Genomic DNA, 15,580 nt, shown 5'->3' on the forward strand with positions numbered 1-15,580 from the left:
GCTTGCTCCCAATTCTTAATTTTAATTCTTCAAGGAAGACAGGGCTGCTGAATGAAGAAATATCCAATGTAATGTTTGCTTCATAACAGAGAAGAGGGAACCATAATTTAAATGTGTGACTTTGGGGTGCTAAAGGATGCAGTTGCTAGCAACACTTCTGGCTCTATATGGCATGATTATACATGGCACAAGGGAATTAAAACAGTATTGAATTATGTTATGTCTGTTCGAGCTGGTAACTTTGTATTAATTGCAAACGTATCTCTCTAGGCTGCCCAAAATGCTGCTGCCTGCACTCAGGATCCTAACTTAGAAATGGATTTATTTGAAGCTTCTGGAGACATATTTTTTAATGGAAACTGGGAAAAGGGAAAAGCATTGTCCTTCTACAGGGTTGGTGTTCTTTATTATTTTTCCTTCACCCTCCAGTTGGATAGATTTTGACAAGAGTGCATACAACAAAATCCAGTCCCTCTAGTACTGATTTGTTCACAGAACTGAATATGCTGCCATCTTGTATCTTTGGCATTCATGGTGGCTTAATGCAAGAAAATGCACACTGAGCAACCCGAAGCTCAGGTAAAGCCGCCTGAAAGATGGCGACTGAGAGTCCCATCAGTGGGGCATGCCCAAAGAAAATGCAAATAGATGTCCACCTCTGTTTTCATGGTCAGGGCATTCCGAGTACCTGAGATATGGAAATATGTTTTCAGAGCCTGTCAAAATAATGATTTTGTGCTCACTCTCATTTTAGGATAAGGCTCTACCTCTTGCTGTTAAGATCCGAAACAGAAATGCTGAGCTCCGCCTCTGCAACAAACTGGTGGGATTGCTGTTAACGTTAAAGGATTATGAGGAATGTCTGGGATATGCACAAGCATCGCTAACTCTCAGTGTTGATTTAGGTAAAGGCAAAATATGAAAACCTGTCTGGAAGTCCAGACATCTCTAGCCATACTTAAAATGTGATAATTTACAACCACCTGTATGAACAATACTTGAAAGTTACTTAGGCTCTCCTCTTCTGTGATTTTTCCTCCATCTGAGTGACATTTTAAAAAAATTCTAATGTTTGACACTTTACTTCTAAGTTCCGCATGGACGGTCCCAGAAAGAGCCGAGACGACGGCGCCGCAGAGCGCTGTCGCCCAGCCGACCCGGCATGTCCCCGGGCCTCCGGCATGTTGCCGAGGCCTGAGGACACGCCCCCCCGGCCCTGCGCGCCTGCTCCAGCGTTGCAGGGCAGGGGGCGTGTCCCCAGGCCTCGGCGACACGCCGGAGGCCCGGGGGCAAGGTAAGTGCAGGGAGTGGGGGGGTAAGAGGGAGTGGGGGGGTAAGCACCTTGAAGCCGCTGCCGTTCGTACGGCAGCGGCTTCAAGCCGGTGTTCCCGGGAAAGTGCGCTTCCCAGCCCTTAGGGGATGGGGCGGTCTACAAATATAATAAATAAATAAATAAATAAATAAATGCTGGCTTCGCGAAGGTCAGGCGGCGCGAGGGTGGCGCGGCTGCGATGTACCCCACATCAGCCAATCAAGGCAGTGCTCTAAGCTGGCCAATGGCAACTGCACTGGGGAAAGATGAGATCTAACGGGGTTGGGGAAGGTTTTGAGAGCAGTCTGGTTTTGAGGGTTAGACTAACAGGAGTGTGATGTAAGAAGAAGAAGAAGAGTTTGGATTTATATCCCCCCTTTCTCTCCTGCAGGAGACTCAAAGGGGCTTACAATCTCCTTGCCCTTCCCCCCTCACAACAAACACCCTGTGAGGTGGGTGGGGCTGAGAGAGCTCCGAGAAGCTGTGACTAGCCCAAGGTCACCCAGCTGGCATGTGTGTGAGTGTACAGGCTAATCTGAATTCCCCAGATAAGCCTCCACAGCTCAGGCGGCAGAGCTGAGAATCAAACCCGGTTCCTCCAGATTAGATACACGAGCTCTTAACCTACTACGCCACTGCTATGTAAATATCTAGGGGGGTATTGGGTCTGTGGGTTAAGTTTTTTTAACTAGAAAGAACCAATGTATTAGGTGTAGATTAGTCAACAAAGAATCACTAATTCATGACAAATGTATACAGGTCAGTCAGGTCACTAGACTGAAGCATCATAGATAATTCACTAAATAAAATCAAAAACTGAAGACAGCAGTTAGTTAATTAATAGAAAGCCCGACTTCTGTGTTTACTCCAGCTAAATTCGTAATATACCTTCTGAAAGACAGAAATTAGGAGATCGGAGCAGTAGACTTTTAAGAGTGGACTCTCCAAGTCTGCTGATGCTCCATCAGTTAAACATGAAGTAAAATATCAGATGCAGATCTTTATCCCAGCGGCATCAGAGCAGGAGAGCAGGCAGAACCGAGAAATGGGGCCCTTCCTCAGCAGCCCCCCTCCATCCTTTCATGCAGCATTGGCTGGACGGCCTCCACCAGGGACAAGTCTACATGAGTGATCCCCAGATGGCTCCATTTGCCTCCCCTCAGAAGGCTGGAGAAGTGAAGATTACATTGGAGGACGCTGCTGCATGGGAAGCAGCTCGCTGAGGGAACAGCAGGCACGGAACCTCCTCACTGCCATTGACCTACAGGGAACCGCATTTTGCCACGCCAGAGTCAACACAGCTGGAAGTCTCTCTCAGCAATGTGCTTAGGCTTTCAGTATGAATAATTTGGTGTCCTCTGCAAGTTGACCCATTTCTTTCTTCAGACTGCTGATCGCTTATGGACAAATTAAATAGTACAGTTTTATTAATGCAACTATTCCTCTACATTGTTAATAATCTAATTTCCCAGAGGGATAGCCTCAGCACAAGAGAATATCGATTCATCATCTGAGCAACGTTCCTTTTAAGGAATCATTTCCTCCCTTTGAATTTGGGAGAACCAGGAGCTACTGTGTGCACACAGCTTCTACTGGGGGTCGAGGGCAGGTAGTTAGTTGTAAATGCTGTGAAGGAATGGACTTACCAGCCCTGTTTGGTTGAGTCCTGGAAGAACATAAAATCTTCATGACTCTTCCAGATATCTGCCCAGCAATTCCCCTTTCCCATATTTCTAATGGGGTATCAATTTCTCTTTGTGTAGTACAATTTGCCACCAAAAATCTCTAATAGTATCATGTGCCAGGTAGGTTTGTACATCTGTGTTGCTATTTGAAGGTTCCATGTAATTTCTGTATCTCTCACTTCATTTGTACTACCTAGCACAGATATGATTGGCTTCACTTTTGAGCTATTGTGCTCAAGGAATCTGCCCCTCCCTCTTACTGCTCTTTGGATGATAAGACTGAATACTTGTGATGTGTGTGTTTACAAAGATCAGGCTTTAAACATTCAAAATATAAGAAAGTTTAATGAACCAAAATAAAAAGAGTACACCTGGTTGCTTCAGAGGAAGAAAACATGTTATCCTTTAAAACCTGAACTTATCCTAATTCAACATTGTTCAGTAATTGTTGGAAGCTAAAGCATTAAAAAGTCCATCTTTGCCTTAGTTCTCAGTTAGGGTTTCTTCTCTTTGCCCCTTGACAGTGGTCACAATGGAACATCCCTTTATCTTTTTGCACCTGGCCAAAGTGCAAAAGATGCTTCTTTATCATGTCCTGATAATTTACAATCTTCCTTTTGGGAATCTGTCCTTCTCTGGAGTTAGTTCTAATTTTCCTGATTCAGGAAGAAGAAAAACAATCTAGCTATTTGGCATGGCCTGTCTTCCAAGCAACAGAAACAAAGTCCATCAAAATCTTAACAAAAATGCCAAAAATATGGAAACCAAAACAGCGGGCCACAGACTGGGAACACTCAATTTACATTCCAGTATCAAAAACAGATGGCAAAGACTTCTGTAACTATCAGATTAACACATTAATTACATGAATTAAAGCTTCTAACTAAGACTGTTGTCATGTATGTAACGGGAAATACCAGATGTTCAAGCTGGATTCAGAAAAGAAAGGGTCACAAGAGGTCATATTGTAAATTTATGTTGGTTAGTGGAGCATAAAGAGAATTTCAGAAGAAATTCAACTTGTGTTTCATGAAAAGCTATGGTTGGTTTTAAAAGAAATGGATGTGCCACAAGATCTGATTTTTTTTTGATGTGCAACCTGTACTGTGTACAAGAGGCAGCTGTTAGGTCAGAATATGGAGATAGGGATGGTTTATATGTATCAGACAAGGATATATTTTATATCCCTATCTCTTCTGCCTCTAAGCAAAACATATAAGAAAACACATTAAAAAGCTGGATTCGATTGAGTAAGCACTTCTGGAAGGAACATTAACAATTTGAGATATGCAAATGACACCACATTACTGGCAGAAAACAATTAAGACTTGGAACAACAGAAGGTTGTTCCTAAAGGTTACGACAGAATTGCAGCTGAACTTCAAGACAAAAGTATTGACTGCTGGGGAATTACACAACTTTAATTTTCCAAGATTTTTTAATTTCATCATCAACTAAAATAAGGAGATTGAGACTGGAAAAGGCAGCTAAGAAGGAGCTAGAAAAGATTTTGGAGTGCAAGGATGTGTCACTAGCAACCATCATAGGTTAATCATGCCAGAGAATTCCCCATTATTATGTATGGATGTGAAAGTTGGACAATGAAGAAAGCTGGCAGGAAGAAAATTGATTAATTTGAAATGTGGTGTTGGAGAAGTATGTTGTGGATTCTGTGAATGACCAAAAAGACAAATCAGTGGGTTCTAGATCAAATCAAGCCTGAACTTTCCCTAGAACCTAGAATGACTAAACTGATGCTGTTGAACGTTGGTGACATGAGAAGACAGGAGGGAGGCGCTGGAAAAGAAAATAATTCTACAGAAGGTTGATGGCAGCAGATAAAGAGGAAGCTCAACATAATTGACTCTGTAGAGGAAGCCACGTCAAAGCAAGGCTGTTAACAATAGGATATTTGGGAGGACATTGATTGACACAGGGTCACGTGAGTTGGGAGGAACTTGACATCACTTAATATACACACATACACGGACTTTCCCATACTGGCTGTTCAGTCTGTTCTCTGAATGTTGACATTATAAAAGGCTGTTGGCCTGGAATTCATTGCCCCAGGCACTCACCAGCAAAGGGGAAGAACGACTAATGTGTTCTACAAACACAGTGGATGATCTGCAGCACCTGGAACAACTATAAAATGTGAGCGAGGCCTCAGGGCCTGACTGTCTTTTCTGCACCTTTTCCCATCTCCTAACGAGAGGGACGCCTCAACAACACTTTTGGACACGAGTAAAACCATTCTAGAGAATCTTCCATTTGATCTTTTTATTACAGCACAATTATTTACAATTTTGACATTAGCTAATTTAAAATAATACAATAATACCACCCATTGATTTTATATTGATAATTAATGGAGAGTGAATAATTTAGTCCATTAATATTTTTTTAACCAAAATTAAGCAGGTAACAAGCAAAGGGCATCTGCGAAGAAGAAGCACCAGATCAGTTCCGTTTCCCATATCTGTAACTTTTCAAAACCATCTTACAACAATAGCTGGTTGAGCTACCTGATAAGGAGCACGTTCTTGGCTAATAATCCTACAATGGCAAAACCAGTAAGTGCTGGCTAACAGCCTACCTGCTGCATGCTGCACCGGCTCCAGCTTCCAGATCATCTTCAAGGGCTGCCCCATATAGAGCGCATTACTGTAGTCCAATCAAGAGGCTACCAGAGAATAGTGAACTAGACTAAGCTGCTGAAGGCCCTTCAAAGGACAGTGATGACACAAAAATCTGTTAACAACTGACTGCTCAAACAGCGTGTCAGGGCAGTTTGAAAAGGGCCTAAGAGAACACAGTGTTTTTATTTTTCACATTTTTAAATCACCCGTCCCAGAACTGGCTCGTGGCAATTTACAAATCAACAACAATACAATAAAAATGTCTCAGCATACGTAGACCGTAAAATTGAGTGTCAGAGATTTGTAATATAATTAATTCAGTTAGTTAAAACAGTCCAATTAAAAATTTAATAAATATTTAAAATTTAACAAATACCAATATGGTCAGATGGTGGACCGATAAATGATGGCGCAATCTCAATACTTTGCACCTACAGTGGAGCAGCACATACCTACAGAGGATAGATGAAACAGCCGGGCCTCAATGAAATGCCTAGTGGAACAGCGCAGTTTCGTGGCCCTGCAGAACTCCATGAGGTCTCACAGGGCCCTCATCTCCTCAGGGAGGCTGTTCCATCAGGTTGGGGCCACTGCTGAGGCCAAATGGACCTCACGTGGGCCAGGAGTTTAAAAGCATTAGACTCTTTACCACTACAAGCCTCACATCTAAACTACACATTATAGCTACCAAGCAAGGGCTGTGGGGCTTGCAACAGAATGCCAACTGCAAGCTCTCCAGAGGAACTAAGTGCAGAAGGACCACCAAGTCCAATTCAAGTCAGGACCCAGGTGCAGGGGCAAGAGAGTTTTCTGCCTTCCCCTGCGCCGTTTTATTTGCCTCAACAGGTAGTTGCATGAATACTAAATGTTTTGTTAGGGAAAATGAGATGTTGGAGGAAAGGAACTATTTTTCTCTATCTCTGGTGCTGATCCAAATCAGGTCCTTGTGGCATTTACGAATGGAGTTTCCAGGGCGTCATGCTGCAAGTCATGTGGAAATCACATGGTAGACATTATGTGCATTTTGGCTCTTATTCAGCCTTACTCAAATAGGCACATTCATCAACACATGGAAGCAATGCCCAAGGCTAATTTGCATATGTGAATGCGCCACTGGACTCTAAGCAACACTTTCTTCATTTCCTCAAAAGCAAGGCTTTCCAAGCAGTTGTATCCACTCACTTTTTGATGCATAAAGCTTGCAGACAGATGTACATCAAATGCACAGGTGGAAGAGCCAGGCGAGAAGACCTCTCTGTACATGAATCAGACGTGCAGGGTTTCAAGGATCTACACAAGGGAACAGTTGCTAGATTTGACTTTTAAAAACCATTGTGGATACCTCTGCAGGCCACAGACTGGACTGACCTGGACTCTCAATTATTTGGGCCCACCCGCATAGGCTGATGGACCTGGAGCGGTTCCAAGAGGCCATGCGGGAGTCCCCGCCCGCTGGCAACTCTCTTGAGGTAGAGAACTGGGAAACCAGGCTCTCTGAAGCTGTCGAGATTGTCGCTCCAAAACGCCCTCTCCACTCCCATGCCAGTGCAGTCCCTTGGTATACTGAGGAACTGAGGAGGACAAAACGGGACCTGAGACAGCTAGAGTGAGTGTGATGATGTACTCGTGACGAAGGAATAAGGCACTCATATAAGATGCTTATGAAATCCCACGAGAAGGCGATTAAGGTGATTAACCTCAATTGCCACTGCAAGCTCCTGCCCGGCACAATTGTTTAGGATCATTTGGTCTCTTATGACTCTCCCTAGAGGTCAAAAAGTTGAGGAATTGGCTATTAGCTGTGAGCATTTGTGAGCTTTTTCACAGATAAAGTCTCATCCTTCTGCCACGACCTTGTAGCCACGGTTGATATAGTATGTGAACTGGAAGTCCCTTGGCCTGCTTCAGACTGCTTGAACCCACCAATGTTGACAGAATTCCGGCTGCAGTTCAACCTACCACTTGCCTCTTCAACTCGTGCCCCTCCTGGTTGGTGAAGGCCAGTGCGGACCTGTTGTGGGACTCCCTGTTGAAAATTGTTAACTTCCTCCTTGAGCAAGGAGAATTTCCAGGGAAGCTGAAAGAGGCAGTGGTCCGCCTGCTCTTGAAAAACCCCTCTTTAGATCTATCCCATTACCATCCAGTATTGAATTTGTCGTTTCTGGGCAAGGTAATTGAGAGAGCAGTTGCAGAGCATCTTCAGACATTTCTGGGTGATGCAAAGGTGCTGGATCCCTTCTGGTCCGACTTCTGTGCTGGTTGCTACCATGGACAAGTTCCGTCTCCAGCTGGATAGAGGCAGTTTGGTGCTGCTAGTCTTGCTGGATCTGACTGCAGCGTTCGATATTATAGATCACAACCTCTTGGTCTACCGCATGGCTGACGCAGGAATACGCAAGCTCTTCCTTGGCTGGCCTCCTTTCTTCATGGTCAGTGGTCACAGGTAGTGTCGGGGGTGGAGATCTCCAGGTGGCACCTCATTGAATGTGGGGTGCCGCAGGGGGCCATCCTCTCCCCGACACTATTTAACATCTACATGCCCTTAACCCTTGCTCAGCTGGTGTGGATCTTTGGGCTTGGGTGTCATCAATATGCGATGACAACTAGGTCATCCTTACGATGGAGGGCCAACCAGCCTCTGCCCCTGAAGCTCTCCAGCATTGTTTTGAAGCCATGGCGGGTTGGTTGAAAGCGAGCAAGCTGAAGTTACATCCAGCGAAGACTGAGATTCTCTGGCTTGGTCAGAGGGAGAGATCTATGGATTTCCAGCTGCCAACCCTGGATGGTGCAGCTGTTAATTTAGCTGCATCAGCGAAGAGTCTGGGCATGATTCTGGACTCCAGCTTATCACTAGAGGCCCAGATCACAAGAACAGCCCAGACTGCTTTTATCCATCTTAGACAGGTGTGGCAGCTGGCTCCATATCTCTCTAAATCTGACCTTGCCACAGTAATCCATGCAATGATCCCTTCAAGAATGGACTACTGTAACTCACTCTACACTGGCTTACCTTTGTCTCTGATCCGGAAATTGACGCTTGTCCAGAATGCAGCCACAAGGCTGCTTACTGGGGCAGGCAGTCGTGATCATATAACGCTGGTTCTTAGAGAGCTACACTGGCTGCCAGTCAAGTTCCAGTTCATTTTCAAAGTATTGGTATTGACTTTTAAGACCTTGAGTGGCAGTGGACCTGCATATCTATGGGTATAAAAGGGTCTGTTATTCCAATCAGCAAACAAGACTCAGGAAAGTTTCAGGAGCTTTATTGTGTCAACCCAAGGATCAGGAAGCCAAAGCTAGCGCGTTGTCCCCTGAACCCCAATAAATTTTTGAACATTGCCATATGGCTCATCCCAGATTCCCCCCACCCTCGCATTCCCAAAACATCAACATAAGAAAGGTCAGTGAGAAAGAAGCATTGTTATGAAGGAGGAGGAGGAGGAGGAGGAGGAGGAGGAGGAGTTTGGATTTATATTCCCCTTTCTCTCCTGCAGGAGACTCAAAGGGGCTTACAATCTTCTTGCCCTTCCCCCCTCACAACAAACACCCTGTGAGGTGGGTGGGGCTGAGAGAGCTCAGAAGAGTTGTAACTAGCCCAAGGTCACCCAGCTGGCGTATGTGGGAGTGTACAGGCTAATCTGAATTCCCCAGATAAGCCTCCACAGCTCAGGTGGCAGAGCGGGGAATCAAACCCAGTTCCTCCAGATTAGATACATGAGCTCTTAACTTCCTACGCCACTGCTGCTCCTACACCACTGCTGAAAGAGGTTTGCCTCTTCAGCTAGTTACAAGCAAGCAGTAGAAAACCTTCCCAGCCTTAGGCAATGATAATGCAAACCCAGCTGTGGCCTTGGTGCAGACGTGCAAGATGCCAGGCCGAGCATGGCTCAGGTCTGACAATGCGACAGCATTTCCTCATATTGCCCTACAAGGCCCCTCGGTTCATCAGAGGGGAACCTCCTGGTGATCCCTGGCCCCAGGGAGGGCTTTTACATTCCAGGTTTCGGCCTGGTGGAACAGGCTGCCTGGTGAGGTCAGGTCCCTGCGGCAACTATGTCAATTCCGCAAGGCCTGCAAGACATGGCTGTTCCACCAGGCCTTTTCCAGCTAGCCAGCCGCAATGTCTGAATGGACTATAACATTTTTTCAGTCTCGGGGGGACGGGGAGGAGGGAAGGATGGATGGATGGATGGTGGGAAGGACAAATATATGTCTTCAGTTATTACCATCTCAGTGTTTGTTTTAAATTGTTTTAAATTATTTAAACTGTTAATGGGGTTAATTTTAAATGTGGATTTATATTTTTAATATTTATGGACTGTTGAATTGCGTTGTGACCCACCCTGAGACCTTCGGGGATAGGACGGATATAATTCCAAAACAAGCAAGCAAGCAAATAAATAAATAAATAAATAACTATTAAGCATGCCAAACAAGAGTCTGGACACTGGGAACAACCTTGCAGAGGGATAAGGAACAAAGGTGCAACAGTATGGCCTCTAGTAGACTAAAAATAATATAATTAGTATTGAAGTCCGAGGATGGGGACAAATTGCTTGCATAGATGCGGCCTGCTACTAGTCCCCTGGACATTTGTTCATCCTGGCAGTGGAGAGGAGTGAGACAGAAAGCACTACTAGGTGGACTCTGGTTTTCTTTTTGGAGGGCTTTCACAGAGCCAAATCTTTAACAATGTGTATAAATGTGTGACTTCGGGGTACTGCTGGCTACCCTGTTTCCCCGAATATAAGACATCCCCGGAAAATAAGACATAGTAGAGGTTTTGCTGAAGTGTGAAATATAAGGCATCCCCCAAAAGTAAGACATAGCAAAGTTTTTGTTTGGAAACATGCCTTGTTTGGAAGCATGTATTGTAAGAATACAGAAATATAAGACATCCCCTGAAAATAAGACATAGCGCATCTTTGGGAGCAAAAATTAATATAAGACACTGTCTTATATTCGGGGAAACACGGTACTAACAGATTTCTTGTACCTGTTCAGACAAAGCTCTTTGCGTCCCTTCAGCATCGTGGGTCTCGGCCATTTTTTATGAAGACAGCTTTCTCCCATTTTCAGATCTTTCTTGCGTTCCTTTGTGCTGTTGGAACTGTCTGGAGTGCTTCTGAAAGACCCCTTCTGTTTTTCTGCATGGCATTGTTTTTCAGCTTTTTAAAAAAAATTCTAAAATTTGCACTATAGCACTACAGCAACACCATTGATATGCCTGTTGTTTTGAAAAAAAACCACCATTTGGAAAAAGACTGTAAAAAACAGTGGCACTGTTTGAAATGATCAGAACCCTTTAACAACATCTCATAGACAGACTGAAACGAGCCTTATGGAACGCCCATCCCTGTTATCACTGTTTGGATTCAACAACAGGTGGCATTTGATTTAGAATGGCAGTCTGAAAAGGGCCATAAGGTTTACATTCTGATTTTTTTGGTTTCCTTTGTTAGGGATGCAGTTAAATGAAAGAGTGTCCTATCACCGCCTGGCTGTCATCCACCATCATCTGGGGCATAGTGAACTTGCTGAGCACTTCTACTTGAAAGCGCTCTCTCTCTGCCCTTCCCCTCTGGAATATGACGAGGAAGCTTTGTACTATGCCCAGGTCTACCTTGTCCTCGGAGACATCATTTTCTATGAGCTGAAGGTGAGGCACCAGAAGGGAACTGATATTTCGGTCCTGCTTTTACTCGGGAGAAAAGTGGGCTAAAATGTAATATGAATGATTCAGTACTTGAATGTGAACATTTTTCCATCACTTGGATTAGAATGTATGTTTTTAAGAAAGGGCTCTCAGGTTTAAGCTGTAATATGCAGTCCTGCCCCAGTGGGTGGCCGGTTCCTGTTATTCTGCATTAGAAAAGGCTTGTGAGGACTACCTTAATTAATAGAACCAATCACTTTGTTTCCTGGTTGGTATCAGATGATGCACTTGACAAGATGATATCTGCACAAGCTTAGCCCAGTAAACATTGGGATTCTTATACAAGCCATTTTAAAAATTAGGTTTGATATGGCTTCTCCCAACAAGAACAAGCATTACTACCATTTTAAAAAGTGTTGCTGATGAAGCAGCTTTGCCGCTGCGAAATGGGTGAAGACCCCATACTTTTTCCCCTTGATATAATGCAAGAATCTATACTTGACTGCTTCCATATTGTGCTGGAATCCCGAGGACTTACCTGTTTCCTATAAAAAGCACTTGAAAAATTAGAATTCACCTGTGTTGAGGCTTGGAGCGCCAGGACTTTCCTCCTCCTTCATGTGGACATTTTTCTAAGTGGTTCTCGTCTATGCTTTCAGGACAGTTATGTTTTTCGTTAGGCCATCTTGTATGTCACTTGTTGTTCATAGTGGTTCATAGTGGTCTATTGTCATGTTATTTGACTCACTTTCACCTTTATTTACTTTTCATACAATTGTTAAATTAACATCTCCAATTTATTTGGTTAGTTGTGTGTTGCTTAGAGCCAAGGCATAGCAGGAGTTTCCATTGTTTGAGAATTTCCCATTTACACCCACTCTTTGCTTCCTGTTTCTCAACCAGTTTTTAATCCTTAGGAGGACTTCCCCTCTTATTCCTTGATTGCTGAGTTTTCTCAATAATCTCTGGTGAGGAACTTTGTCAAAAGCCTTTTGGAAATCCAAGTAGACAATGTCCACTGGATCCCCTTATCCACATGCCTGTTTACACCCTCAAAGAACTCTAGTAAGTTTGTAAAACAGGATTTGCCTCTGCAAAAGCCTCTGCAAAAGCCATTTCTCAGCAGGTCTTGCTTTTCTACATGTTTAATAATTTTATCTTTAATGATAGATTCTACTAATTTACCAGGAACAGATGTCAAACTGACTGGCCTGTAATTTCCCGGGTCCTCCCTAGATTTTTTCTTAAAGATTGGTGTGACATTGGCCATCTTCCAGTCTTCAGGGATGGAACCTGATTTCAGGGATAAGTTGCATATTAAAGTGAGAAGATCAGCAATTCCATGCTTGAGCTCTTTTAAGAACTCTTGGGTGAATGCAGTCTGGGCCAGCATTTGGTAGCATTTAGTTTATCCAGGGACGTAGGTATGAAGATTTTTTTTTAATGGGGGGGGATTCGGGGGGCGACACCCCCACCCGCCCCTAGGGCATGGCCACACCTCCCCAAGCCCTGCCCCTGGCCTAGCACTTATAAGAGCAGCTCTCTGAGGTCGGGGATAGCAGACTCCCCTGCCCCTGCCCTGCCCTGCCACTCCCCTCTGTGCAGAGGCATAGAGAGAAAATGGAGCCTGGTGCAAAATCTGAGTTTCATGCGCCCAGCAGCCCACTGTGATCTGGGAATCCACCCCAAACAGCATCACTTTTCAATGGTGTTTAAACTAGAGAGCCCAAATTCTCCTTTTAAATCCACCTTAAAGGGAGAATCTGGGGTCCCCAGTTGAACAACATTGAAAGTGATGCTGTTTTGGAGTGGATTATCCCCACCCTGAAACAGCATCACTTTCAATGGCAGTGGGCGTGAGTGGTTAAAGAAGCAGGTGCATTCTATTCTGGAGAGGAACCGGGTTTGATTCCCTGCTCTGCCACTTCTGAGCTGTGGGAGGCTTATCTGGGGAACTCAGATTAGCACCAATGTGCACTCCCACACATGCCAGCTGGGTGACTTTGGGCTAGTCACAGCTTTTCGGAGCTCTCTCAGCCCACCCACCTCACAGGGTGTTTTGTTGTGAGTGGAGCAAGGGCAAAAGATTACATAAGCTCCCTTTGGAGTCTCCTAAGGGAGGGAAAGAGGGGGATATAAATCCAAACTCTTCTTCTTCTTTCTAAACTGAGGACCTCCAGATTCTCCCTTTAAATTCCTGCGATAAGAGGTGGATTTAAAAGGAGAATCTCTGAAATTTGGGGGGTGCCTGATGTCAGGGGTGCAACTGTTGGGGGGGCTAGAAGCACTAACTTTCAAAGGGTATCTTTTAGGAGTCTCTCCTAATGAAATTACCACCTAGGTTTGGTGAAGTTTGGTTCAGAGAGGTCCAAAGTTATGGACCCTCCAAAGGTGTACCCCACCATCTCCTATTGAAAGCCTCCATTGGAAACAATGGGATGGATGGGGCACCCTCAGACCCTGGGATGGCGTGGATTGTACACTTGCCGGGTACCTGCCAAAGCGGATGCGTGGAGAAGCGCAGCAACCACTTTGGGAAGTATCGGGTTCCGGGAAGAAGAACTCCGGTGGTCCAGTCACGTAAGGGGGGTGCACCCAGCCCGAAATCTGTTCGCCCCTGACTCCACCGGATGAAGCTGTCAACTTTTCGCTCGAGAGGAGGAAAATGCGCCTGCGCCCGCCGTCCTCAACTCTTATCTGGGTCTCTATTGTGGGGCTGAGTGGGCGCCACGCATCCTCCTGCCTGGCCAAGCGAGCACCCCCTCCCATCACCTCTACTCCTGTTGCCAAGCCGGGCAAGCCTAGTAAGCCGCAGCAGAAGGGGGGTGCTCGAGCAGCCGCTGCCTCCTCTGTAGGAGGCGATCAGCCAGTTCTGTGGGAGCCCCCACAGCCAGAGCGGGTGAGTGACCCTATAATTCTTCCTCTTGTGCTCACTAATGGCCCTGGCTGCCCGAAGTTGCTGGTTCAGGCCCTGGTGGATACTGGCTGTTCTCATTGTTTAATTCATCCTTGGTTGGTGGAGGCTTTAAAAATACAGCCAGTCACTCTGACAGAGACCATTAGTTTGACCAGATGGACTGCAGTCCAATGGGTGGTGGTCCCATCACTTCTCACACACCCAAGATTCTGGCTAGCTGTAAAGGACATTGGGAACGTCGCAGCTTCATTATTGCGACCATTTCTCAGTATCCTGTGATTCCGGGGCTCTCTTGGCTTATGGAACATGATCCATCTGTAAAGTGGTCCCAGCGGATTTTAACTTTTACTGACCCACCATGTGGGGTTTGTGTGTGTTTTGGGGATTCTGACAGGTGGCTTTCTTTTGGACTGGGTGCTACCTTTCCTAATCTGCGGAACACATTCCAGCAGAGCTTTTATTACTGTGTTTTTAAATAACCTCCAAGCATCTTGGACAGTTTTGACTCTTTTGATTTTCCCTTTCAGCTTCCTGCGCACTATCCCCCTCATCTTTGAGAAATTTCCCTTTCTGAAGGCGAATGTAACTACATTAGTAGTTGTCATTTGTTCGCATTCAGAGATACTGATTCTGACAGCATTGTGGTCACTGTTCCCTATCAGCTCAACAACACTGACTTCCTGCACCAGGTCCTGGGTCCCACATAGAATTAGATCTAGGATCACCTCTCCCCTGGTTGGTTCCACAACCATCTGCTCTAAGCCACAGTCATTTAGCATATCCAGGAATGCTCTCTCCTTACTATGACCTGAACATGCATTTTTTCCAGTTTATTTGGGGATAGCTAAAATCACCCATTACCACTACATTTTTGTTTTTGTTGGCCTCTCTAATTTCTTTTTCCATCTCAGAATCCTCTTGTGCACTTTGGTCAGGGGGACGATAATATATTCCTAATATTAAACTGTCCTTCACCCCTGGTAATGATATCCACAGTGATTCTGTAGGGGAACCAGCTCCCTTGCATTGTCTATTTTATGTGACACTATGCTCTCTTTTATGTAAAGGACAACTCCACCCCCAATGCGACCTGTCCTATCCTTCCTGTGGAGCCTGTAACCTGGGATAACAGCATCCCACTGGTTCTCCTCATTCCACCATGTCTCTGTAATGCCCACTATATCAAAGTCCTCCTTCAAGAAACTCTGTACTCTAGCTCCCCCATTTTAGGTGAATGCTTCTACTATTAGCATAGAGACACCTGTATACCCTGTCTTTGTCCTTAACCTGGGATTTATGTGCTTTACCCTCAAGTCTTTTGTAGACACTATCCCTTGTAACATGCACATTGCTATGTTCCTTGCTTGTATG

General features: G+C 45.0%; 1 protein-coding gene across 3 annotated transcripts in view; it reads left to right on the plus strand.

Annotated features, from left to right (window-relative positions):
- Nucleotides 1-15,580, plus strand: part of SH3TC1 (SH3 domain and tetratricopeptide repeats 1) — a 94,988-nt gene that overhangs the window by 61,975 nt on the left and 17,433 nt on the right. For 2 of the 3 annotated variants that reach the window (XM_048509715.1, XM_048509718.1), the window contains 3 exons: nt 271-393; nt 755-905; nt 11,099-11,295. In XM_048509715.1, the coding sequence (XP_048365672.1) occupies nt 271-393; nt 755-905; nt 11,099-11,295 (471 nt within the window). The remainder of the gene's footprint in view (nt 1-270; nt 394-754; nt 906-11,098; nt 11,296-15,580) is intronic. The other variant, XM_048509717.1, reaches the window with a different exon arrangement.

The sequence above is a fragment of the Sphaerodactylus townsendi genome, linkage group LG10, assembly GCF_021028975.2.
Source record: "Sphaerodactylus townsendi isolate TG3544 linkage group LG10, MPM_Stown_v2.3, whole genome shotgun sequence".
NCBI lineage: Eukaryota > Metazoa > Chordata > Lepidosauria > Squamata > Sphaerodactylidae > Sphaerodactylus > Sphaerodactylus townsendi.